The following is a 27,897-nucleotide window of genomic DNA, read 5'->3' on the forward strand; positions in this document are numbered from 1 at the left end:
TGCTTCTGTCAGAAATCAAAATATAATGCCTGTGAAGTGTTTCTACTGGAATATTTCTTTTTTTTTTTTTTTCTTACATGGAGACTGAAAAGGAAAATATATATATATGCTTGTCTCATGTGCCATATGTGGGGGCTTCCAAAGCATGGAAACCTACGTAAGCACCAGTCAAGTAGTACAATTTCGGTTTTCAGATGGCTGCAATTGATCTCCCATATTGTGACATTTCTGTACAAGAGAGGCTCTCCAAGTTAAACAGGCGCCTTATGTCAAGAGGCCTGTTTTCACTACCACCAAATCCAGCTGCATCTCAAAGTTATAGAAAGCTTGTTCACAGAGAGCTTTTACCATCATGTCCTGAAATCCCAAGGGTCACAACCACTGCACGGTGTTTATTGCGGGTCACTGTTAGGGCTCTGGCCTTCAGTGGCACCTTGGCAGACAGGGAAAAGCCCCCGACCCCAAAGGACAGTATGTGATTGTTTTGATGTGGTTTCTCTGGTATTTCATGTTCCAGCGAAAACCCAACCACATATCAACTGACTGCCATGTGCAGACTTGAAAATTACAAGTGCACAGATCGCCAAAGCTGAGCGTAACTTAAACTGTACACAGTGTTATTATTTGTATCCCTGACAGAGATGATGACATTTCATCGTTCCCTTGTGCACTTGCCCATTGCTGATGATGCTAGGCTGTTTTACAATATCAGTGTCCTTTTGAAAAAAAAAAAAAAATCTCCTTGTTGTCCTTTTCAATAGAACATCAACAAAGTATGCATAACAGTAGGGTATATGCAGCCAGCAGCACTGGATATGACATCAGATCTCTGAAATGTCTCTGTAAGCAAGTTTGTGCTGAGCCCACATCAACAAGTGTGTAATGTGGTAAGAGAGAAGTGTGTAAGCAAGCATACACAGGGAGGGGATGAGATTCACAGAGGCTCCTGAGGGGAATCAGGATAAATGGTAGATGTGCTTGGAAAGCACATTTCATGTTTTCGGAAGAAACTGATTCTAGGCTCAGCCGACCGTCCTACCTAATACTTAGTAGGCAAATTATATAAAAATGGAAATGGAGCATGAGAATGGCATCATCTGGATTGTAAATGTCTGCCGTAGCCTGCTAACCATCATGTTACATGCTGCAGACTGCTGAACAGTGCAGTGGGTATGCAAATGTAGGTTGACAGTATACTGGAATCACACGTGCCCTGTGCCCAGGCCAGCACGTGCAATTTGTGCTTGAAGTCAAAATGACCAATAAAGTCAACCTGAATGCAAGTCATGGGCAACACAAGAAGTGATTCTGTTCATATAAATATGTAAATTTCTCTTAAGTCATATCAATCATATCTCATCTCATAACAATTGAAAACAAGTATTCTTATTACAGCATATTATTATGATTATGATTATGATTATGATTATGATTATTATTATTATTATTATTATTATTATTATTATTATTATTGTCAGACACGCCCACAGCTTGTAAGTTCCTGACGTAGCACGGCGTATGTTGTCAAAGATGGCGTCGGTATCAGAAATGTATGATGTCGGTTGGGAAGGTAAGACTAAAGATAAAATGGGTTCTCCTTCAGTGTCATCGAGACATATTATATTTAAGACATTCGGTCTTTTCTTTGTGTTTTTCTTGTGCGAGACCATTGGGGACAGTCGTTGTTATCCCAGACTGAAAATAGGAGCTAACAAGTCAGCGTGTAACGGAGGTAGCTATTGCTAGTTAGCATGGTTAGCTAACGTATCGGGTTCAGCTAAAACGTTGCAGTACGTCCATAGCAGCTTAATAGTCATCATTTGTGCCAAAGTAGTGTTTCATGGAAAGCAATACGCGACGTATGTGTGTGTGTTTTTTTTTTTTTACCACGTAGCGCCTGTAGCATGTGGACGTCAGCCACGGCAAGACAAGGCTTCAGCTAACGGTAACGTTAGCCATAACGTTAGCTACGTCGCAAAATATTTCTGGTTCTGCAAACGTAGAACACAAAAATAATAGTACAGTCATGCTGGTGTCATTTTGTGCACTTTCGAGCTTACCGTTAACGTTACTGACAACGCAAACGTAACCATAATGGTTAGGAGTTGTACCTCTCTGATAATGCCATTGTTAGGGCTAATGTATTGGGGTTGTGTGATGAGCTCCAGTATCTTCAGTACAACCACACGCGTCATTTCAGGTGACGGAAAATAAATGACAAACGTTCACTGTTACTGCACATTAAAGTAAAGCGTCATGTGTTTTGCTTCTCGCAATGTCATTCCACACTGTGCATTGCATGGTCCAAGAGTTACAGGACCAGGCTTGATTACATGATGATGAAAACGTGTTGATCCAGATCACAACTGTCTGTATGGTTTCACCACTTCCTCCACAGAGATGAGAGACAAGCTGCGTAAATGGAGAGAAGATAATTCCAGAAATAGTGAACAAATTGTGGATGTCGGTGAAGAGCTCATCAGTGAACATGCATCTAAACTGGGAGATGACAGTAAGTCAATATGTCAATATGTAATTTTACATCATTCCAGAGAACATTTTAGCAATTATACACACTGAGGAGTTGGCCAACTCCTCACTGACATTAACATTAAAAACTATGTAAACATACTGAAGTGTAGGAAATTATAGACTTTATGACAAACTCACTTAACCCGGGGAAACACATTGCTTTTTTGGTGATAACACAATGGGCAGCTTGCCACAATGTTCTTGTTGCTGCTCTCTCATTATATAGAAGTAAGAGATATAGTCTAGATATAGTATAGTCTGCAGGTCCTTTCAGAGGTTTAACTGATGTGCTGCTTTGTATTGTTGAAACCCGCTGAATGTCCCTCTGTAACTGACTGTACAACTGTGTGAGTAATGACTGATCCAAGTGGGTGAATTTCTGCTGTCTAGGTTTTATTTTCTCTGCTCTGTTTTCTGGTATATATTTTTCTTTTGGATACATTCCTGAACAGGGTCTTAAGTTTCCTGTGATGTGGAAAACACAGATAGAGACAGTCATGGTTGAAAAGCCAAATCCAGTAATAGAAGATTGCTTGCATTAAACACATATTTAGGAGATTTGAGGGTGAAAAGTAAAATACTGATTACTAACTGAATACTGATTTGACAATTTTGCAAAAAATAAACAAGTAGTATATCTGTAAAAGAAGAAAATACCTTTGAAAGATGACTGTATTCCAGACATACTGCAAGAAGGGACACAATATGACAGTAATTTTGGTTTCATGAAAGGTGCATTAGTAAGCATCAGGACTGTATGTTAACTTTTTTACACATAGCTCTGGTGCTACAGAGATTGAAAGTTTTGTAGCACAGGCCACAAAATTGTAGCATGAGTATAACATGTCTGTTACCATCTTTAAAACCACCAAAATGAGTGCATCACTTATATAGGCATATTATTGGCAAAGGACATTATTGTTGTATACAGGATACCATCCAAACCTGAATAAGAAATGTTTTCACGCAAACATTTTCTTCATTTGTTCATAATGGTCAGTTGCAGGGACACAACACCTTTTGCCATCTGTACATTACGCCCCAAATGAGCAGTACAAATCTCAGTAAATTTATATCATCCAAAAATAGAATTTATATTACATTTTTGTTCTTCAGTAGAATGCAACAGATTCAAGACATTTGCCACAACTAGGGTCTTTGGGCTGACATCACTTCATAAAAAGGACTCATTATTTAAGGGTTGTCTCCTTGAATGTTTTTGTGAAGCCTTCCTGCAAAAGCAACATAACAAGAGCTGCTATTCCTCATTGAAAGTTTACCAAGGGAAATTATTTTTCCACTTCCCATTATATACATACATTTTCACCTCTCCTGTTATGCATAGTTTCATTTTGTAGTGTTTCATTTGTTTTCATTTGCGCTAAGGTACCATTAAGTTAAATAGCTGTCATGATACTAACTTCAGCTAACTGTCAGGTAAAGAAAGAAATAAAAGTGAAGTTATATTATCAGTAAAATGCTGAAAAATTATATATATATATATATATATATATATATATATATATATATATATATATCAATCATCATGAATCTTTCTGTGCATTAGGAGTTAAGAGCTAAATTTGTAGTGGTCATATCTTGTATAAGCATGCAGCCGCAAGTCATTTATTTTCAGTGGTACAAAACTAAGATTTGCTTATCAGAATGTGTAACTGTTAAACTGCGACTCTGCACAACCTTGCTGATACCCTGGAGATACATTTTTTTGGACGAAATTTGTGACTTAAAATGGAAATGACCAGAATGTGAATATTTAAATATTTAAATTTAAATATAAAAACACAGTTGCGAATCCTGTGAGAAATTTACTCGACCTTTTAACTTTGTTGTAATGATGTTTTTTTTATTTCAGTCCAATTATTTCTAAAATCATGTCATAGCAGCAGGTTAACATGTAGGAATCAAAAAAGAATATACTTAGTTGTAAATTCAGGGAGTTATGATGATTTTCCCACCTCGATAGACTTCAAACATGCATTAGGAGACGCAGCTTCCCTATACCAATATGGCTGCCGGTCCACAGAAACTGTTGGATGCATGGACCCCAGGCAGCCTGGCACATGATTTTTTAAAGTGCATGATAGACAGCAACTACCAAGTAGAATAGTGCTGCAGAATTGATTCTCCTCACACACCGTAAAGCACATAAACCCTCATCTCACAGAAGCAGCCGTGGCAGTGTCCACACTAATATGTTCAATCTCCATCCAGACAAGTGTTTTAGCGCTGTTTCAGGCTGTCTCACACATGCATTGCAAATTTATATTGCATGGATGCTACTGTGGTAATTTTGTTTATCGCACAGACAGTTTTTTTTGTAGCACCTGTTACATATATGTCGCCGTGTACAGCTCTGAGCGCCATCCATTGCCTAGTGGAGCATGGAGTACAGTATGCTAACATCAGAGTTTCCCCTCTTGGGATTCATAAAGGCTTCTTTATCTAAGGCTGTTGATCCCTCAATATTTTTGCCGCAGTGAGTTTTACCCACCTTAACATCTCAAAGGTCGTGGTTTCTATTATAACAGTACTGTCCTGTTGCATTACCCCATAAAACTCTCCCTTTTCCCCTAGTCATTATGATTCATACAATCCTCAAAAGAGGCGGATAAACACTTAACATGCCATGGTTTTATTGAAACCAGCTCTTAAATTGGCTGTGAAATGATGGCAATTATCAAAACAAGAGTTGGAATCATTAAAGTCAAGAAAAACTAGAGGCATTTGTTTGTTTTGGCATAACCTGACGCTTTTTGGGTGGAGCTGAATTTTATTATTCCTTTCAATTAACAAGGGGTGTTCATTTGGCCGAATGTAAGAGCTGAATGTAAGAGCTTGTCAGAGCTGTTTGTCTAATATGTATTAATTCCATTAATTGGCTGTTGTAGCCAGCATGTTATAATGTTACAGTTGACTGTATGGAAAAATAATAATAAAAAAAGTATTTTTTTTATAGCTAACCACCAAGTGAAATATATTAAAGGAATGATTTTGTCTGTTAATGACATGCCTTTCTCTACATATACATGAATAAGTGCTGAACTTTTCACACTTGTGTGAGATTGTTTTTTTTATGTATGGAAAAAAAACATTGCCAGTATTCAACCAGAGGGTCTCTACGCAAAAGGAGCTCAGCATCATGGAGTACAAAGTGGACAAAACAGAGATGTCTGAGATTGTTGCAATTGTCTCGATGACCCGGCACAACCACTCTACAACATAATGTGAACATCAGTATCACATTCTTATGTCACAGTAGCAAGATATTAGCCCTTCGTCTTTAGCCCATGTTTATTAAAAACGCAAGCTGCAGAAGTTTATTTTTTAAGATGTGACTGTTGGAGGATTCTGCGTCTTCGAAATGTAATCATTTTCCAAAAGTAATTCACTGTAAACATTCAGTAATAAGTCTTTCCAAGTGTTGAAAAGTGCCAGGATATCTAGAACCTTTATGCAAACTCATTAATAATACTTCAGGATGACTTGCTGATCAAATTTTATATTGTGTTCATTTTAAAATACATATTTTATGTTAACTGTTACACGACACAGAGCAAGGCATGAGAAACAGCATGGCTTGTACAGAAATGTTAATTCAGCTACTTTGGATTCACAGCGCATCAGCAGTCTTTTTAACTGTTCGCAACGCCCCCATATAAAAAGTAGCTTTACTCTCATTTAAGTGCCCAGCATGTGACTATATCCATTTTTCCTCCTGTGCTTTCAAAGATCACCTTTTCCATGTCTCAATTTTTCTAGTGCAAAATGTGAGGAAGACGTCTATTAATGAGGAAAATTAATTGTGGTTGGGGAGTGTAGGCTAATTTTTTTTACATAGTTCAGATTCAGCTTCAGTTTGAAATAGAGAGGTGGTTATAACAAATGTAACAGCTTTGTTATGTTACACTTAATTTCCTCCAATGTAACATTATTGCTGAAATTGAATTAGTAATTTATTTCCAACTCACTGTGGGAAAATTAATAACATGACTGCAAAGCCTCATATAAGGGCGTTTACTTGAAATGTTCCTTCGTTTATTATTATTGCTATTATTGTAGTGCTGTCCAAGTCTTGAATTAGTATTTGGTTTCTAACAAGCAACATTATCTTCCATGTATTCCATACAGAGGATAGTAAATGTAGCATTACATATTAAATGAAATGGAAATGTTCTTTGGAGTCTTAAGCTGTTGATTCACATCATGGAAGCTTGTGTGTGTGTGTGAGTAAAAAACATGATGTGCAGATGTTGGGGACACTCTCTAAGTTGGGACATCAAGTGTACAGTTTAATATATCATTTTTCATGTTACACACAGACAGTGGAATGGAAAGGGCGTTAACAGTCTTCTGTGTCTGTCTCTTCTGCCCAGTATGGATTATTTATGAGCAGGTGATGATCGCAGCGCTGGACTGCAGTCGAGATGACTTGGCTCTGGTAAGTTTTTACCGCTCTTCCTCACACACCCAAGAGCTTCAAAAGCCATCGCTCACTCTCTCACAGCCATTCCTACTTTGCAGCACCCCCTCTGCCAAATGTGAAAATCTGATTTTTATTTGGCCAAATGGTATTACTCTCTCTGTACTTTGGAAAAACAATTTGCTGAGAGTTGGAATTAGAGGGTGTAGCAAATGAGCGGAGAGGCTTGCTTCAAGTGTTCGCTGAACTTGGCTATCATTTATGGAGTTCAACTGCTTTTTCCCTAAGGATTTATTTGCCATCCTGAAGCTTAATGTGATGGTTCTGAGTTAACGTTGAACTATTCATTGCTCTGAAAATGGTCAAATCTGCATGGGATTAAAAAAAAAAAGATAAGAGCTCATGGTAATTGAAATGGTTCAACTCCTATTAGTATGAATGAATCAACTCCTTGGCAATAGAATGACTCATTGAGTACAGAAAAGGCAGAACTCATGTTGGCTATCCTTTCAGCCCTGCTAACAGACTTTAGCTGATAGATGCAAAGGATTGCAAAGGATAGTGCAAAGGATTCAGGTAACACTGCAGAGTTTATCATCTCTTTCAGCCTAATGCTGAAAGTGATTGTAACCATTCCCCACCTCTTTCATGACTGCGTGATCAAACAAAGTCAAGCTATGTGTAGAGGAGGAAGTGGCAGAGAGTGTCCTCACTCTCCTTTTTTATGGTAGCAAGCATGGTTGCCTAAATGGGTAACATACAGTATTAACAGCAGACTCCTACATCTAAGACTGTGAAATTCACCTTTAACAGCCTGCTTTTATATCAGTGTATTAAGTTTGTTTTGCTGAAACACAGGCCAAAACTGACATTCTCAAGACAGGTGGTTTGTGTCTGTGGAGGTATGTGTGTGAGAGCAGGAGTGTAACATAAAGTTCAGTTACAGCCAACTATAATTGGTCTCTCTCCTCTGCCCACATCCTTGCAGACCTGTCTACAGGAACTGGAGAAGCAGTTTTCAGATAGCCACAGAGTCAAGCGATTATCGGGCATGAGGCTGGAAGCTTTGGAAAGGTAAGCATCAGAGTCGCAGAGGAGGCAAAAAAACAAAAACAAGCACAGCCTCTCTGTTTTACATGGTACTTTGGGCGGCTTGGATGCGAGAACCTTAGCATATCCAAAGTGGTACAATGGTCTGGGTGTGTGTGAGTACACTATGTGTGTGGGGTAAGATGTGTTTATATTGGATCACCCAGTATTCCTTTGGAGAAAAGGGGAGCAGAGAGAGGAAAGGTTCTGCACTGGGTAGTCCTGTGGCCCTTTAGCCTGAGTTAGGGATTCCCGGGAAGGAAGTGGTTGGATTCCACTGTTATTCTGGGGGTCCCTCAATCTTCTCTGGTTTCTGTTCCTCTGTCATTGCCTTATTTTGTTACTCCCCATCTCTCTGTATTTTTCTCTCTGCCCTCCATATGTTCATGCTTTCTTTCCCGCCTGGGGCAAAGTAATGTCTTAGCCCTGTAAATATTGACATGTCACCAAAATCTCAATCTCAGTGATAAATTTTGTTTTTGAATCTGCAGAATGGAACAGAAAAGATAAACAGGGAGTATTTTAGCCATACTGAACTGAAGTGGGGGTAATTCAGTCTGTTTACTACCTCGCTCTCATTCCCCACCCAGATCACCATTGCTGGTTTATCGGTTATGTCAGAGTTTATGTGATAATTGAGACTGATTGCTTCGGCACTGTCAGATTAAATAAACGGCACACTGGGATCTAATTGGCAGCAGACAGAGCTACACTTGAATGACATGGCTTCAAACAGCAAGGCCCTTCCCCTCCACGTACACACACACACACACACACACACACACACACACACACACACACACACACACACACTTGGTTCCTAAATAAATAAAGCAAATCAAAGTGGCTTGTGAGTGCTTGCCTGGTGCCATCTGAAATCTCCCAAAGTGTGGCTGAGTAATAAAGTGAATGTGAGGGAAGCAGCAGCGCTGGAAGTGGGGCTTTTCAGTGCTAATGGGAACCAGAGTTGCTTCTGTCTGTTGCAGGCTGTGGGCGGGACAGTTTCTCATCACTGATCCCCGCCTTTGGCTGCTGAAACGTCAGCGTTGCAGATTGCCCCTAATAGAAAAAAACTTCTAAAATCATTCTTCAGCGCCTGATTTGACATGACAAGTGAAGTGCACATGCCTCCTCTTCCCAGATTTCTTTACTATATGATTTGATATTTACAGCTCATAAATTTCCCCTTTAAACAGAATCATGTGGGCTCAGTCCAACAGTTTGAGGCACGCTGTGCTGGATATTGTCGCTTATCAGGGTCATATGTGTGTATTGTGGTAACATGTATGGGCCAAGAGACGGACAATTGAACCAACGAGCGTGCTGTGGATGTGGACGAATGCAAAAGCAGCAATTTACTTTTGTTTAAAGGTGAATCAAACTGGATACAATCAAATGAAAATACAATCTTCAAACAGTGTGCTTTGTTTGTATTGATTTCATATCTCATTGTGAAGTGATATAAGCCTTTCACAATGTCGACTGTGTGACCAGCAACCTAAACTTAAATGAGTGTTTATTTCTTCCTTTATATCACAGCTGATTTCTGTACAGCCTCAGTGTAATCATAGGAACCTGCCACGCTGTATACAGAAACTTGATTACCTTGAACTCTGCTTGATTTCCCCACTACCTAATTTTACTCGACTGGGGACTGGGATTGGTTTAAAAACAAATTTGTATTATTTTCTTTTCTCTCCAAAGGTACGACGAGGCCAACAAGGACTACGATGCCATTCTCCAAGACGACCCCACCAATACGGTAAGACTGAGAAGCAGGGAGAGAAAGGGGAAAATCCCTCTGCTTAGCGTTCTACTTCGCTTCACTTTGTGGTCTCAGCTTTTTGGAGGGCTTTAAATCTGCTGAGGCACTTTGGTGTTAGCAGTGTGAGTTTGCTAAGTTAAACTCCCCTTGGCCTCTGACCTCAACCACAGTGCTGATCAGCCTATCACCCACACAACTGAAAAGTGTTTTGGGGGGGGGGGGGGGGGGGGGGCTGGGTGGGGGGGGGATGATTCATGGTTTTAGTCAGTGGCAGACATGTTTGGTGGAAGTAAAGCGTAAATAAAGGTCTGGTCTTTGAAGATGGTGATTTAGTGGACCTTTTAGACCCCCACCCTGAGTGAGCAGGGCTGAGCTCCTGTCGCACCCTCTCCATTTCCGGCTACTGGCTTCAGGTGCAAAGTCTGTGAGCTGTGCAGTTGATACAGAAGAGCTCTGAATAACCTTCTCTGAAGCTATATCCCCTCTATCTTTTCTTCCCAATTTACTGTTCATCTCTGTGAAATGACTTGCAGAAGCATGTCTAGCCAGTGTTCTGCCAATCCCACACCACCAACCCAAAACATAATGTACCTGCTGTTAATTGTTTCCATAAGGACATGTGGCCATGCAAGAAAATAAATCTTTTAAAGGGTTTTCAGAAGAAACCATGACCTTATTTATTTTGGCTATACCTCTCACCCCAAAGACATGTCTCCTGTGCCATGCTGACATATGGATCGCTTTAGATGTATTAAACATTTTCTCTCAGTGCTGCAGACACAGCATAGACATTTGCGTTTTGGATGCCATGCGATTCCTCATTAATTTTATCATCAGTTATCTGCTTTAAACAACTAAAAACATACCTGAAGTACCAATAACCCTTACCTTGCTCTGATGCGCCTCACCTGCTGCCACCATGGCATCGAGGAATAGTCTCCTCATCGAGCCACAGCTGCTGCCCCACACTGTGTCTCACTCCCATCTTCACTTTGTCAAGACCGTCTCTGTTTATTTTACGCTTTTGTTGCTGTTGGAAGTTTGCAAGTCAGATTGGCAAGTCAGCTTTTAAAACAAGGGATGGGACTGTTTTTGTGGGCAGCTCCCCTCAGTTATATTTAAATTTAAAAGAGTGGTCATGCACACTTTTTAATCTTTTTAAGGCAAGGAATAGGCTGAATTTCACAACGAAAGTGTGCAGGAGTTGTGAAAATGCATTTGTGTTTGAGATGTAGTCTGGAAGGGCTACAATAACAATTTGTTTTTTAACCTGTTTGAGCTTTTGGTCCAGTATAGACACTATCACAATAGGCTGATGTTGCCTAAAAGCTATATCTGATGTTGCTAAAAACAAAATGGCAAAAACAGTTGACTTTCCTCAGTTATGCTCAAGGCTTGATCCATGCCATGTCTGACAAGAAAAACATACTGGGATGGTTGTAGTTAACATTCTGAAAAGATTTTGTCCCAGTCAAGCTGTCCAACGCAAGATAGAAGTAAAAGCCACAAATCCCGTTATTTGCTTGTTACACTGTCATTTTCATATACAAAATGGGTGTTGCTCCAGCAAATTTATGTTTAAGTAATTGTCATAATCTGCAGCAAATTGCTTCGCATTTATCCTCTGTTTGGACAATGGGAGTTGTAATTTCAGTAAATCCCAGGGCACCTCCCCGACATGGCACAGATCTTCTGGGGATTCCAGGGACATCCTCGGAAAGGGACTGGTCGGTTTCCTGGTCTCTGCGTGCTGAACATTGCCACCCAAGCGAGTGTAGGCTGTCAGTCAAACTCGGGGCCGGGAATGGAACAAAACAGACCAATAGGTCCTCTGTCCCTGGGATGTTAATCCTCAAACCCTTTTCCCACAATCCTTGTCCTGAATGACTTGGGTGTAATGGCAGAGGGTGGAGCGATGATATGATGACATCGTTCAGGTCACCTGTCTTGGAGTGAGGGCTATCTCCTCCTGACATGTTCTCCACCATACTCTTGAGAATCAGGCAGGGGATGGGCCAGAGAAATGGCGGAAAATTGGCGACCACAAAGAAGACTTGCGAGGCATCCCAGCATGTGAAGCAGAGATTGGAAACTGAGCTGTTGTAATTACAGGCTGTGGAATAGATGTGGTACCCATTAACCAAAATTGTTGAATCAACAAAAATTGCTCAAGGTTTTTTTGCCATGGCGGTGTCCAAAAAATGTTTCAAACTCTTAGCCCTTCCATTGCTTGCTATGTTCCAATACCTACAGCAATGATCTGGCAAAATTCTGCATCTATAAATGGATTTCTTTCCACCTTTCTATTTCTTCTTGTGAGTATTTTAGATGCTCCCCACAACATCAGCAACAAAGATGTACCAATGTATTTTTTTATCAACGTGCAGTTGCCTCAGTGAAGTGTTCAATATAAAATGCTACTATTTCTTAAAAAAGCCACTGAGGTCACATAGACTACTCCTGAGGTTGACCCACCATCACATGCACTTAGATTCATTGTAGGATGACTTTATATTTGTGTGGATCAAGTCTTGTAAAATTTAAAGCCTCAATTTAGATTTTTCTTTACTGATAAATATGAAATATATTAACCAAAGTAATGCAATAGATCAAAAATAACATTCTGTTTTGTAACTAATTAGAATTGAAAATTAAAAATGCCTCCATTGCTGCTATGTACATTTCTAAACAAACCTTAAACAGCATCATGAAACATTAGTCTTTGTCTGAACTTGTCTTTTGCTCTTTCTCTTTTCTTTATTCTCCTCCATCCAGTGTGCTAGGTGTGCCACCCTTGCTGTGATGTTTCGTATTATAAAGAAAGGTTGCGGTGGGTCACAGCAGTGAGCCAGGGTTGATCCAAATAATCCAGTTCTCACTCCTAAGATCTCCTCAGAGCACTAATTAAAAAGAATCATGACAACAGAGGGATCAGACCCACTGCCATATTTTTCTAGATCATTAGTTAGAGAAAGGAGGCAAGAGGGCAGTGGTTTGGAATTGCATCCCGTTTAATAAAGTGCTGTGTGACTCTCTGGGCTACCAACTTCCATATGTTCCTTTGAGCCCCAAGTGGTTCTTTATCAGGGATTGAAAAAAAAAGCTGGGAAAAAGGAGAGGTGGCTGTGGTGATGTGGAGAGCGCACAAGTGCAAAAATCCACATTCAACATCACTGTAGTGTTTGTTTAATTTTTTTCCTGCTTCCCTTTTTGGTATTGGATGAGGAAAGATCCCACATGCTTGTAATTTAGTCTGAAGTTGGTATAAATTCCTGAATCTCACATAGCATCAAGTTCTGATGGATTGCACTGGACGTGAAGTGGTGTGATCTGTTTCATAGTCGGAGGACATGGGTTGACCTTTCACCGCTCCTTGTTGCTTGATAGCTTCGAAACACATTTTAATTAATTTTCTCCCAAGTTGTTTTTAGACCACCCTGATTCTAAAAATACACTCTTCTACAGATGCGATCAGTGTGTTTGGGAATATGATGCATTGTGGTGTAGGTAGATATCCTTACTGTTGATGTTGTAGTTGTTCTTTGTTTTATCAAGACGTTGACCCATTGCATGCATGCTTTTTTTCCTCCAAGGGGCTAAAATATTGCTTTGCAGTTGAGCCTGTAGTGTCTCTGCAGGTCCCAGTTCTAACTTGATGGATAGTGGATTTCTTGTGATGCTAGTGTCAAAAAAGACCCAGATTTAAAGCCCCCAAGACATGACTCATATGTAGCCGTCAATGGCTTTGGTTATGAATGCAGGAGAGGAAGCCCCACTCAATCAAGTGCTAGTCCATAAATAAAATAGGCTGTGACAGGGCAGTGCGCTTCTAATGGAGCGGCAGCCTCCTGTTACGGTTTTCACTTACTACCAAAAGAAGAAGGAGGAGGAGGAGGAGGGTTGCTGGGAGTAAGACATTTGGAGCAGAAAAGTTCAGAGCAGCAGGAGTAATGTTTTCTAATTCAGATTGATGAGAATCTAATCCACCTTAAGGTTACTTCAACATCAAAATGAAGCGGAAAGCAATTTTCAGCTGATGTAAGTTGGGCTGGTGCAGCGCTAGATGCGTGCCGTGTTGTCAGGAAGACAGGCGATGGGGTTTGGGGGATTGTGCCATTTTCCCCACTTGGTTAGGGAATGACTCATCACTTTATCTAAGCAACTGAGCTCATTCCAACTCCAAAACATTGACTCATAATGTGTGTGTCCATCTCCTGTTGGACATGGCCATTAACTATCTCCAATTATGTCTCCGTAGGCTTGTATTCATTTAAATTTCACAAGAGTAGTATGAATAAATGTGACAAAGTTAACTTGTTTGTGCCTTTTGTTCTTTTATTTTTGTGGCTGTTGCTGTAATGCAAGTGCTGATCCATCTTATAGAAATGATTCAGTATGGATTGTGGTGTATTGAAAAGACGCTAATGTGCACACTTAAACACACAACTCTTACACTCACCCATCCTCTCACCCCCCTTCGAACAAACACTCGAGGGGCTGAGTTCCTAATCCTGTTTACTCTCTGCTCTACAGGCAGCGAGGAAGCGCAAGATCTCCATATTGAAGGCCCAGGGGAAGAGCACTGAAGCCATCCGGGAGCTCAATGAGTATCTGGAGCAGTGAGTGTTTCAACAAGGGGGAGAGGGTCAGCCAACCCACATCCCCTCTCTTATGCCCCCAGCTCCCCTGGCTTTTATTTTAATTACAAACTGAGTTTGCTTTCAATTGAGCTGGCACAACTTGTACATATAATGCCAGCAATCTCTTTCTTCTAACTTGATAGTTGGATGACTGTAATTATTGTTATTGTAAAAGGTAATACTTGGTATTTTTATTTCACTGTATAACAAATGTATTCACTGTTTTAAAAGTACTGTTATGACTTGATGTAGAACTTGTCATTTTGTGCTTACAGGTTTGTTGGTGACCAGGAAGCGTGGCATGAGTTGTCAGAGCTCTATATCAACGAACATGAGTAAATACATTTTTATAATTAAAGCAACAGTATGATCTTAGTAATAGCTCATTTTTATACACAAAGACAGGCAAAAATCTCCAGGATATTTACTCTTCCTTTTTTGCTTCCTAATGGCATTTAACACAATAGTGACAATTTTGAACAAAGGTCACCTTCTTGTATTAATACATCCATTCAGGAGTACTGCTAGGTGGACAGCCTCTTCCTCCATTATGTACCACATCATTATTGTTAATGTTTTATTACAACCCAGTTAAACCAACAGACAGTCAAAGTGAGACATTTTCATCAGCTGTCATGGGTAAATTTTACACAGAGGATAAAATAAGCTCTCTCTTTCAATGCAAAAATTATCTAATGAGTATTGAGGAGCATAGATTTCAAAACTGCAACTTTGAAAAGCAACCAAGACAAGGTAGAAATGGTAAATGGTGGGATAAAGAAGGGCTCAGCAATTATTTCAGCCAGTGATTAAACTCGACACGGCCTTAATGAAAGAAATAGTTTAGCCAAAAAAAGAAAACAAGTACTTTTCCTCAGATCAGTTAAATAAGTGGGCATGGCATCACCATGTGGGACTTCACCAAGACAACCGATGTGAATGTGAATTCATATATCATAATAGCAAAAAGATAAAAAATGAACAGTGATAGGCCCAATCATCCTGTACTGCAAAATGTACAGAAGGGAATGTTTGAGGTGTATCGGCTTTGTGTTGCTGTGTGTGAGTTGAAGTAGGTACTCTTCCTTTAATGACAGATGTTTGTCATATAAAAGTGCCTTAGAAATCAGTAATCTGTTTCCAGTAAGGCCGCCATATGTTAAAGGTGTATCTGTCAGTTTAACAGGGCTTCTCATCAGACTGATGGCTTGATCTCCAGAGGGCCGTTGGATGGCCACAATGGAAGGCGGTGAGATGCCTAACTCAGCCAGGGGTCTGAATGAAGCCCTGTCCATGTTCGTCACATAAGAGTTGTTTAATAGGATTTCGGCCCTAAGCCTCCTCTCCTACATACGAGAGCAGACAGACTCCCTGGCCTCCCACTGATATCTCAGTTGCCAAGGAGAATTGCCAGACAGGCGAGCAGTGTAAGAAAAAAAATGATTTTGTTTGTGTCGCCTTTTATCCATCCTTAATTGTCTGGGGCTCAGAAGTTAGTGAAGCAGTGTCTGTAGTTGAACTGTGGTTTTGCGTGTGTGTGTGTGTGTGGATACGCTGACGTTGTTTGGTTGCTCTGGTACGAGGGCAGTGGCAGCTGGAATGTGTAGCGCGGTGAGAAGGCTACTTATTGGATATTTCATGCTTTTGTCTGGGAGGCTTTATTGCTGTAGTAGCCAGAGGAAATCCAGGGGTGAGCGGATTATCTCCCAGCTTATCCCAACACTTCTAATATCACACCATTCTCTCCCACAGCCCCTTATCTACAGGCGTGTCAATTTCTTTTCTTTGTTTTCTTTATTTTGGGTTACAAACTCCCTGTTTCCCCTCCTCCTCCTCTTCCGGATAGCCCGGCATTATCGCCACTCTTTTCCAGAGGGATAGAGCAGGGGCCAGAGAGTGAGAGCACTTGCTGTGAAATTCCCAGGAGAAGGTGGTGGCACCCCCCCCGCCCCCCCAGCCAGAGAAAACAGAGGGTGATGTAGAGAAATAAACTCTCCTCCCTTCACTGCGTAACACCCTCGCAGCTAAAAATAAACAAAGCAGTGTGTCTCTGCGCTGCCATTGTTTGGGTCGCCACAGCCATCAATGTTAACACATTAAAAACATAATTAATAGTCTCTGAGTCGTCACAGTTAAAACAATCCTTATGCCAGCAGTGTTGGACAGGAGATTATTTTGTCTGTTTGTAAGTATTGCATGGAGCCTCTGTCGGAATCTGCTGTTGGCTCCAAATCTAACCCAGCTTATGAGACTGTTCAACAAAATTGGACTGGTCATCCAGAATTACAGGATAAATAGTAATCATTTTTTCAAACATACTTTGCACAGTCTGAACCCATTTCTGTCTTATGTGCAGGCAGAGTGTGGTATTAAAATGGGGGGAGAGCCACTGCTGATGGTTTTACTAACCTCCAAAAGAAACAAATATGATTCTTACAGTCTTGCGCACGATGGTGGCTACAACCTTACTCGAACACTGTGGTAAGGAGTGGGCTTAGGAGAGTAGCTCCGTGATGGTGAGGTTAGATGGCTTAGAGGAAGAGTAGAAGAGGTAAGAGTCTGGCTCTGGTACAAGATTCTGGTTGATGGCTGATGGAGCAGGCCACTGCATGAACACATCTGAAAGTCTTTATGGAGAGGAAGTGGTAATTGTAAGCAGCCCCCAACCTTCCAAGCTCTCTGATCTCCCCCTCTACTCAACCCCTTCCCCCTGTTTATTTCTCTCTTTCTCTGTCCCCACCTTTCTTTTCCTCCTATGCTGTTAATCTTTCAGCTAGTTACCATGGCGGACTTAAAATAGACTTCTTCATGTTGTGGCAGGCAACATTTGGTTCCTGCAAAAAACCTCTGCATCTTTAGCAGTGAAATTGCTCCTCATCTATCACAGTGTCAAAGCCTGTTAATGCAAGTAGCAGTCTTTTTCTTTCTCTTTTAAATGATAAGATTCATTCAGAAATATGTTCAATCTTGGACAGGAAAATTATAAAATGACATTACTTAAGAAGTGAAAGCTTGGACATGCGCTTTTGTTTGGATGTACTGATAAACAGTCAGTGTTGCCCCATTTTCTGTTGCTACTACTGCTTCTGCCTTGCTCTGTGTGTGTTGGCTGCTATTTTCTTAGGTACACAGACGTTTTATGGCTTTGTGTTCAATGATATACTGTATCTTAGCTCGTCTTGGCCTGGGCCTGTGAAGGGGAAACTGTGTATTAGAAGTGGAGTGGCAGCAGATTAGTGTGAGGTCAACAGCTCAGCAGTCTGCTGCTGAGAAGTGATCTCATCTGAGTATAGGCACAGTGTGCCAGCTCTTACTGTAGTGCTGACCTCAGGAAGGTAGTTAACTACACATTAAAGGCTGAAAAAACACACAGACTGACTCAAGATTGATCCTCACTCAGTGTCCCCAAAGGAGGAAGAATCACCACACAAGACAGGCTTTTACCTTTGCCAGCTGTCTGGACTGAATAACCTTGACCGTAAACCTGTAAATAAACTTAAAGTCATGTGGTGGATCTTTACAGATCTTTTCAGTGTAGGCTATCATTTTGTCTCATGTAAACTCACCAATACCCCATGTAGTTCTCAATTCAGATTTATACCTGTAAATTTATTGGCCATAGACGTAGCGCTTCACAGTTGAGCAAGCTAAAGGATGACACATTCACAGCTGTATCAATCGGGTTTCTGTTTTCTTTGTCATTTCCTCAGCTATGGAAAAGCTGCGTTTTGTCTGGAGGAGCTGATGATGACCAATCCTCACAATCACTTGTACTGTGAGCAATATGCTGAGGTAGGTACCCGCCTGGACGTCCATCATCAAGCATGGGGGGCAAACTGGAATAAACGTGCCTCTGTGTAACACCGAGAGACACCGACACGCACTTAACGTCATTGGGAATATAGGCTCATGAAAGGAGATGTGTTTACACTTGTTTGTCATGTATTGCTTTTTCAGATGTCATGCTGTCATTGCTCGTGCTGCCTTTTAGCACAGCTTATTTGATCGTGTTTAATGCTTCCTCATACAGGTGAAGTACACACAGGGGGGGCTGGAAAACCTGGAGTTGTCCAGAAAGTATTTTGCCCAGGCGCTGAGGCTGAACAACCGAAACATGAGGGCATTGTTTGGTCTGTACATGGTGAGTACTGTTTTGCATGAAAAGAACATCGAAGAGAAAGGGAGCGAGAGGGAGAGAAAGAAAAAACAAAAACAGTAGAACCTTTTTTGTAACTCTGCGGTTTGTCAAGGTTGAGGCTGGCCACTGAGTGTGTCAAGCAAGACTGTACCGTGAGTCTGTGTGTGTAAGTGTGTTTTTGGGGAGAGCAAAGAAGGGGCTCTCAGACAGGTCAACTCACTGCTGACTCAGACGGTGAACTCCAGCATCGGAAAAGTCTGCCCCTCTGGAGCTCTTTATTTTAGTAATAATACCCCTTTGGTGAGACGTTTTTTATGTTTATGACTTGAATAAATAAAGTAGTCATGGAGTGAAAAAGAAAAGAGCAAGAGGGAGAGCAGCACAACGGCTGCAAGCATTTTGTCACTGGCAAATTATCCAACCAGGTGCCAGTTTGATTGTAGTCTTGAGCCAACAGCCCTTTCATCTACATATTTCTTTAAACAGGATGTTGTCTGCTAGTGCCAATGCATCATATGCAAGTGAGACTTGACATAAGAACACAAACGAAGTGAAGCAAGGAATAAAATGTGCCGAGGGGAAGCAGGTCTAACACAGAGAACCTCAGTGTTTTCCTCTGTGCTGCACTGGGAGTCTTCAGGTAGTGCAAACACCTCATAGCACCTCTGAAAGCGCCCTGAGGTGCAGAGTACAGGAGGAGCAGGGCAAAGTCAAATGCTTCTGTTAACTCTCACATTCGTCTGGAGACAGAGCAGGCCCTGCACGGCTTCCTGACAAGTCATCCAATGACACTTGGGTCCTTAATGGATTCTCCAGGTGGGAGTTTATTCTGTATCAGTCACACATCTGTCTTAAGAGTGTGTCTTGCAGATCGTCAACTAGTCTCGGTGGTCCAGATCTTGACAGGTGCAGGAGGTTCAGTGAAAGGGCAGGAAACTTTCACCGTCTCACACTGGCTGAGTCAGTTCGACAGAGGACCTGGTAGCACTGACCACAGGTGGGTTGTGGGTTTGTTACTCACAACATTTGTATGGGGATTCCCCTCTATAACAGTGCACACTGTTATTCGGGGATAGCCTGTTTGGCTTGACACAATCTAAATTAAGGTTTTTCTTGAGTTAAAAAAAAAACTGAAGAAGTAAAGAAAATGCTTACTAAAACATACAGAAGCCAAACCATTTGATAGAAAAAACAGGGCCAGGTTGATTGGTGTGTAGTTAAAGTTTCAGCACACTGGTAGGGAGAGCTTTGAAGTGCAGGCAGGGTAAGCCCTCTGGGGTTTGCTTTGTGGAGATGATGGCATGAACATGGGAAAGACACGGGATTTGTGGTTCGGAGGGGAGCTGTCGGGGCAGGCAGAAACCGTGATTCACACAGCGCTCCTCTCACTGTGCGCCGCTCTTTTTTTCTTTTTTCTTTTTTTTTGAAGACATGCAAGGTCCTTTCATCGCCGAGAATCGATGGTGTTGGAGAAATTAGGCCCCGTTAAGTGACAATTTACGTATGAAGCATTAAAGCACTCACTTTTTCCTCCCCATAAATGATTTCTCCTGTGTCATCAGGCCAAGGTCTGTTTTTTCTCTTCATTCTGCCACAATGACTAGTGGAGTGGTAGATGGTAAGAGTGGTTGCACATTCATCTCAATTACGCTTTTATTGCCGTTTCACCAAGTTTTGATATAAGAACACCCCTTCCCCTGTTCTCTCCTTTGCTGCTTCTTCCTTTCTAATTTTTTTTCCTCTAGTCTGCAAGTCACATCGCTGCCAGTCCCAAAGTAAGTGCCAAGGTGAAGAAGGACAATATGAAGTACGCTGCTTGGGCTGCCACTCAAATAAATAGAGCCTATAAGGTGAGTCACATATGGATTTTTATTTGACTTGATCTTCTTGATATCTGTTTCATTCTTGTCATTACTCTTGTCTTGCCTCCATGTCTTTGGAGCCTCTGTCTTCTATCAAAAACATCTTTGCTTATCCCACATCCACCTTCATTCCACTAGACAGTGAAAACCACTGTTCATATTATCTTATGACTCTTCTGTTGTGTTTTAGCTTTCATGGAGTATTTGCACACAATATGCAGACATCCAGAAATCCCCTCATTTGCATAGTATGTGAAAAGCATTCTCCACCACCAAATGACCTCTGAATGTACAGCAGCCCTGAAGGTTGTGTTTGCCTTGCAGTGTTTTAATAACAGCCCCAGTGTCTTTTGGTGTGTGTCTGGCTGCGTTTATTGTTAATGTGTTGATTTAAGGCCACAGCGTCTGCTAAGACTTTATTCCATGCTCTGGCTTTGTAGATGAGCTTCTCGCCGAGCCACAAGCTGATTCTCTAAGGACGACAATCACGCTAGGCTGTAGCAGAAGATCGGCTCCTTCTGTGATTTTCAAAGTGAAGTTCAGTGACCCTTTTGAACTAAACGTAGGAGGTCCCCAGCAAATACACAAGTCTAATTATAGATTTTAATGTTATTTCTTCAGTTGCAGAATTTCTTAACTTGTTATGCATTTAACATTAAATCAACAGATCTTCCGAGATAGGCCTCACTAAAATAAATCTGATTGCTGGGGGCCAGTGGACCCATTGGTGTTCATTTGAGGATCCATGAGAAGAAACATGGAGATGTGTGCTTACATATCATAAAGCAAGGAGGGGGAAAAAGTGAGGAGCTGTTCAGATGGTATCACTAAAATAGTTTATGCCATTGTCATGGCAACCCAAGAATAAAAGCACATTTAAAAGAAATCTATTTTGCCATACGTGCCATATGTGTTGCTTATTTGGGCATGAACAGCTAAACATGTAATAAGTGGTTCCTCACTCAGCCTCTGTGGGTCCTGTTGAGAGAAACTCCCTGCTGAGCCTCTAAAGACCTCGTCTCACCACACTCATAGACACATTTCACATATTAAGCACACAGACAAGTATGAGGGCTCTATTGGAAAATGTGTTCATGTGAGCAATGTCAGGGTGAGTAGCTGCGCTCTTTTGGAGCTCTTGTAGAAGTGTCATGGAAGAGCTCTAAGCTTTAACTTGTTCCCTCAGCTTTGAGTTAAAGTGGAATGAAGTGTCATACCTGACAGGGTGCAGCCTGTTTTGTTTAGGTTAACACTTAATATGTATCATAAATCTCCTTGATAAACAGAAAAATGTAGAAGTGGTTTGGTCAACAAAATTACTCAATGAGATGTCTCGATTAATGTCAAGTCCACACTAACTCCACTTTGATCACTGCTCTTGCTGACCTTACCTCACTGTCTTGGAGAGCCTTTGATCCTAGCAGGGGACAAGATGAATATCTCAAACTGCTAACTTTTACACATAAGTCAGAGGCCCAAAAGGAGGAGAGGGACAAAGTATGAGAAAAGAAAATAATACTTTGAGGGAACAAGGCAGCATTCAAATATCTGAAGAAAATAAATAAAGGGTCTGGTGTGTCAGGCTCTGATAGGACAACTGAGGTTGAGTAGAAGAGCACGGTGAAACAACTAGTTCCTGCCAAAAATCCTGTCAGTCTCTAAATTAACCCTCTTTTCTGACATCACATTACACTAATTACACAGAATTATATATTCATATTTCAAAGTGGTTATCAATCCATTATCCATTAATCCAATGCTTGGATTAGAATTGAATTTGCAGGCGGTATGTCAGTACACCATGCACGCTTTGAAATAGACCCATTATAACAGTACTTTGAGACACTAGCATAGCCAGTAGTGGGGCACATGTTTTCCTTGCTTAAATATTTTCTTTATTGCCAAGGAGGTGTGGGAGAGGGTTTACCCACAGACAGGGAACACATCTGTGTTTGGTGATGTTGGCTGTAATGAATCAAATAGATAGCAATTTGCTATCCAAACACTGTCTTACATATGACGATACAGTTAAGTAGATTCTCTGGACTAACGGCTCAGTAGGCACAGACAACATATTTATACTTGACATATCAAAATAGATTGACAAGACTGAAGTGCAAATGAGTCTCAGGAAGCTGATAGGGTCATCACTATAACAGGAAGACCATGCTGTCGTGGCCCAGAGCAAAATGAGTGAATGTTTGAGCTGAGTTGTTACGATGACAGACTGAAACACTTCCGCTACTCTTAGAAGCCAGTGGACAAAGCACAAGTGTTTAAGTTTTGACTACATGCGGTTTTGACCTCCTGGTGACGATAATGAGACAGCTCAGTCAGTCACACCTTTGTCCTCCAGGGAACATGATGTGAGCGTCACCCCGCCCCCCCGTTTCTGCCCTGCTCTGTAACCTCTTGTAAAGTTGCCTGGCAATACTGAGGTTGTGCTGGGATTTCAACTCAGCTGTGAGTTTGTACGTACAGTGTGTGTATGCAAGCCTGGCACCACGCACACGTGTGCGGGTAGATGTTTTTGTGGTTGCTATGTGAGACAAGTTAAATGAGTAGGTGTAAGCTCTGTGTCCTTTATTTTGACCCCCCCCAGTCAAATGATTTCTGAGATCTTTAAAAGGGAGCGGTGGTGCAGGCCTCCGTCTGACAGCTGCAGGCTGCTGTGGGCTTGTGCTTGCTGATTGATGACCCCTTTAAAGCGTTGATCGTGTCAGTCGTCTGCTTTTATTACGCTCTGGTACCTGGTGATTGTCATACCTCAGTGGGAGAAAAAGGTGGGCAGGTGAGTGCAAGTGGGAGCAGACGTCAGTGAGAGGTCACTACTGACTGGGGCCAAAACAGAAAAAAGTAATTACCTCTTTGAGGTCGGTTGACATACAAGATCTTGAGATGTGTGAGTTGTAGGTGCAGGGGGCTTCAAAGCAGCACTACATGGTCTGCCCTCCTGCCCTAACTCTCTAAACAGATTCTCTCATTAGCTCCTCTGTCACGGACCACAGGCTCCCACTGCGTCATGACTCTATTATCAGATGCTCTAAATAGATGTGGAGCTGTCTTGTGTGCTCCTACCGTTGTAGAATAGGGCAGGAGTTAATGTGGTGGTCTCACCTCAGGCTGAGGAGATAATTGACTACCGGGCCTGGGGTAATGGCGCATTAGGCAGCAAGGCAATGAAATGCACTGCACTGATCATTATAGCAACCACACACACACACACACACACACACACACACACACACACACACACACACACACACACACACACACACACACACACACACACACACACACACTAAATCTAGAAGAATGAGTCACACTTTGAAATTACGCAGCCAATTGCACACCTTAGCCAACTGCCCTCTCTAAGTTAGAGTTTGGCAAATGAGGAAGGAAAAAACTTTTGCCATGGAAATACAGTATAGGCAAGGTTTAGGCTACAGTTACTGATTGAAGACGCCTGAGCAGGGCCAAAGGTTGAATGAATATATGCCTCACAGCATTAACAGCATTGCATTATGTTCAGCAATGGGTTGAGTGTTTTTCTGTTATTCCACAAATAGAATGTAGAGGAGGGAGTGTGTCAGGGCACAAGGTACACATTTCTTTAGCCAGCCGTGTGTTTCAAGTTTTGTAATTGTGTTTTCAATGAGTGTGTGTGCTTCTGTCTGATCAAGTGTGCACATGCGCTCATGGGGTTCATTTCTCACGTTGGAGGACATGCAGAATGTGCTCTGTCCAGAGGTGCTTTGAAACCGTACCCCCTGCCTGTATTTGATTCAGGGTAATGGTGTTTTCACACTGATTTAATTGAAAGAGCTCTATAATGCTGTTGCCTCCTGCTTGTCCGTTGTTGTCCGGCTTTGTTGTAGTTGTTGCTGACATCTGCAGTGCTTTTACACAGCAACAGATTTTTAGATGATGATCGATACGCTGCAGGCTGTCCTGGGGATTTAACTTCTGGTTTTTGAAATTGCAGAGGCTTTAATTTGCACATTTTGAGCACCATTGTGAGTCTCCTAGATTTTATCACAGTATAAGATATTTGCTATTTTTAGAGGAAATGTTCCAAATTTGGCAAAGATGTTCATGTGCCCCTCAGGATGAACTGTAATAACCTTAGTGATCCATGACTGTTCGCCTTGTGCCATCATCAGTTTAAAATTTCAATTCTTCAGATATTTTCGTTTGTAATTAAATACCTTGCAAAATTAATAACATTTCTATCAGCTGCAGCTGTACTTTTGTATTTCCTGCTAATCAGCAAATGCTAACATGCTAAACTAAGGTGGTGAACATGGTAAACATTGTGCCTGCTTAACATGTGACAGATGTTAGCTGTTAGCTCAAAGCACCACTGTGCTTAAGTACAGCCCCACAGAGCTGCCAGCACAGCTGTTGATGTTTGGTTTTGTTCATTTACAGTAAATGTTTTCATGTAACTTCATTTTATGTCACATTCCCAAAAAGTTGGGACAGTGTCAAAAACATCAATAAAACAGAATGTGATCATTTGCTAATCCTTTTGGACATACTCAGACTGTCTATAAATATGGCGTAAATCAACTGACTCATTATATCTCTGAGAAAGTCATATCTCTCTCTCTCTCTCTCTCTCTCTCTCTCTCTCTCTCTCTCTCTCTCTCTCTCTCTCTTTGTCTTTTTTTGAGGGGGTTGCCTTTTCTGTTGCAAAGCTTAATTGGCTGAAAAAAGTGTGTCTTTATGTGCATGCATGAGTAATCCTGGATGTGCCTGTAGATTATAATTTGCGGCACTTCCTGTGAAACCCTTTGGACACAGTGCAGAAATTAGAGCGGAGTGTTATGTACTCCTGTACTAGAGGCCATGGAAGTGGACTAATCATGTGGGCATCCTGTCTCAGAAAACACACAGAGGACTAAAATGGCACTTATGCAACAGTCGAGGACAAACCCATAGATTAGAGGTATTATTTTACATTGCATGACCTGTTTACCATTTCTAATGATCAGTGTTGCTGCAGATTAGTTTTTGTTTCTAGCTTTGCAAACTGCATTGTTTTCGCTGGTTCTCCGTGTCTTTTGTTGGCAGATCTAATGATCTGATGATCTGTTTCCCTCCTCTCATTCTTTCTCTCACTGTCCCACTCTGTATCTTTCTGCCTTTTCACCTTCCCTCTCTGACCTGCAGCTGGCTGGCCGTGGGACCAAGGAGAATAAATGCTCCATGAAGGCGGTGGAGGAGATGCTGGAGTCCATGCAGATCACCATGTCCTAGATGCCCTCATCCCGTCTGTTCACACACAGCCACTTGGAGCAACATGGCAGCTCAAATAGCCTTGCAATGTGATCAGAACCAAATCTTCAACTAATTTTTCTCTCTCTCTTTATCTCTTCAAGTTTGGTTCTGTAATTGATTGAACTTGACATGGACAATGTAAGACATGGTTTCCCTCAAATGCAAAGATTCCCCCACCCATCTGGAAACTCAACAGCAAATTCCAAATACTCCAACTTACTTAAACAAGTTGAACATAGTATTGCCTGAGCTGTAATATCCCCAGACTGCATCATACTGTCCCTCCCATCCCATGCTGTCTTCTAGGTTCACCTTGAACTAATATCACTAATTAGCACATCCACATCAAGGCTATTACTCTGACCAGGACAGATGACAAGCTGTACAGTAAATGCTATTTATAAAGACAATGTGGAGATACCACCTGTCTGCACTGACGTCCTCAACTGTTCCCATACTATCTGTAAATGAAACCTCTTTATCTAATAAAACTTTTTTTTTCTTATCCATCAGAATGTCTTAATAAAAGTTGGACTGTACTATTAGTTGGACAAGTTAGAAATGCATTTTCTTCATGGATGTTTGTAGCAGTGTAGCAGCTGAGTTAGTGACACGTCCCCGGCAGTGACACAGTTGTCGCTGTGAATGCAGCAGTGGTAATAGAGGCATAAAAAAGGGCCTCTTCTTTGCCAATGATTTCAGCTGGGAAATCCTGCCTTTCAGTTTCCCCGGACAGCAGCTGAACCAACTTCAGCACGCTGAAGAACACCTCTGTCATTTCAGTATAGAGAGCCTCAGAGATCACTGCCAGTAATTAACACGCCACAAGTTGGAAACATAAAAAAGAAAAAGAATCGCGAATCTGGGAACTTTCATGACAGGCAGGGAAGAAAGACATCTTAGTGCTGTGAGAGGCTGGTTTCTTCTGCTGTTCGAGCAGTGCACTCAGTTCACTGGGTTCTGTAACTGTTGAATCTGAATTGATCCACGTGATCATCTTAAGTTGTCACTCACCCGTGCAGGGTCAGCTGTTACTTCCATTTCTTTTGTTTATTAAGTCATGGCAATTGTCTCATAATTTCACTCTTCGGCTGATGGAAAACTTGAGTGTTGAGTTTATGGTCCTTTTTGGACGCCTTTTAAATTGAGAGGTCACCAGCTCAAAGCCCTGAGTGTGGAAAGCCGTTTTCTCAAGTTTTTAATACTCTCTGGCCGTGGTCAGTGGATGAATGTGTCTGTATTTGATTTGCCTCACCAATCTGGCGGAACCAATGAAAGCCAGGGGACGTTTGAGCATAAATTGACTTGAATTATTTTTACAGGAAAAGGGCTAAGGCTAAATGAAGCTCTTTTTGAAGAGTTACAGAGTAAAAGCTGTTTGCTTTGAAGCACAGTGATTCTTTTGCTGTTGTTGTTGTTGTTGTTGTTGTTGTTGTTGTTGCAGCGCCCATGTAAAAACTGCTGTACTTGCAAAGGCTTATGAAGTTGTAAAACAGGAAAAATGAGTTATCAATCAATTTGACAGGTCATCAATATGAGATATTGCTATCCAGTGCCAACTATACTTATGCAATAGTGCCATCTGTAGTCTGGATGAAGAACTCATGACTTTGGGTGAAACCTGTGATCACATGCAGCAGTGAGTAACCGTATACACCTAGAGGTCGGCTGTCACTGTCATGCACTGAACATCATCTAAACTTATCCTGTATGTAATGTTATTTCTTGCCTGTCTGCAACTCTGATGTGCTGAGCAGGGAGAAAAAGTGGGTTACGCTCCATGTATCAGTCATGACTTCTGATGAATCTTTTCCTTGCATTCAGCTGTGCTATCCAAACATATCCTTGTAGAGTCAAGAAAAATAGCACATCGACCTTGCTGTGTGTTCTGAATAAACCTCAGCATTTCTCACCTCACTTTACACACACCTCCAGCTGCTGATAGCCTTTTGAGCCTTTGTCCCAGCAGTACAGAGGATACGAATGTCTTGTCGATCCATACCTGGACACGAGAGCCAGACCAAAAGACAGGAACACGAGGAGAGAACCTTCTAACCCCACTAAGCCGTTGGCTCAGTTTAGTGTGTGTAGGGGATTCACTATTAGTGCTGTCCGTAATCCTGGATTCCCGAGGAGATTAGCTCATG

The 27,897-nt window shown here is 41.5% G+C and overlaps 1 protein-coding gene across 1 annotated transcript; it reads left to right on the plus strand.

Moving 5' to 3' along the window:
- The first annotated feature begins 1,499 nt into the window (after positions 1-1,499).
- Positions 1,500-26,288, plus strand: emc2 (ER membrane protein complex subunit 2). Its single transcript, XM_070965771.1, has 11 exons — positions 1,500-1,570; positions 2,399-2,512; positions 6,927-6,991; positions 7,962-8,047; positions 9,767-9,824; positions 14,361-14,446; positions 14,743-14,802; positions 18,178-18,259; positions 18,498-18,608; positions 20,351-20,455; positions 25,643-26,288. Exons 1-11 carry the CDS (start codon positions 1,519-1,521, stop codon positions 25,727-25,729), a joined length of 906 nt encoding a protein of 301 aa, XP_070821872.1. The 5' UTR covers positions 1,500-1,518; the 3' UTR covers positions 25,730-26,288.
- The last annotated feature ends 1,609 nt before the right edge of the window (positions 26,289-27,897 follow it).

The sequence above is a fragment of the Chaetodon trifascialis genome, chromosome 7, assembly GCF_039877785.1.
Source record: "Chaetodon trifascialis isolate fChaTrf1 chromosome 7, fChaTrf1.hap1, whole genome shotgun sequence".
Classification (NCBI taxonomy): domain Eukaryota; kingdom Metazoa; phylum Chordata; class Actinopteri; order Chaetodontiformes; family Chaetodontidae; genus Chaetodon; species Chaetodon trifascialis.

Excerpts from the sequence above, each read along its gene's own strand:
- emc2 (XM_070965771.1), top strand. The coding sequence starts at position 1,519 with ATGTTGTCAAAGATGGCGTCGGTATCAGAAATGTATGATGTCGGTTGG. Across the intron at positions 1,571-2,398 it reads GTATGATGTCGGTTGGGAAG|AGATGAGAGACAAGCTGCGT; the intron begins GTAAGACTAAAG and ends CTTCCTCCACAG. Across the intron at positions 8,048-9,766 it reads AGGCTGGAAGCTTTGGAAAG|GTACGACGAGGCCAACAAGG; the intron begins GTAAGCATCAGA and ends TTCTCTCCAAAG.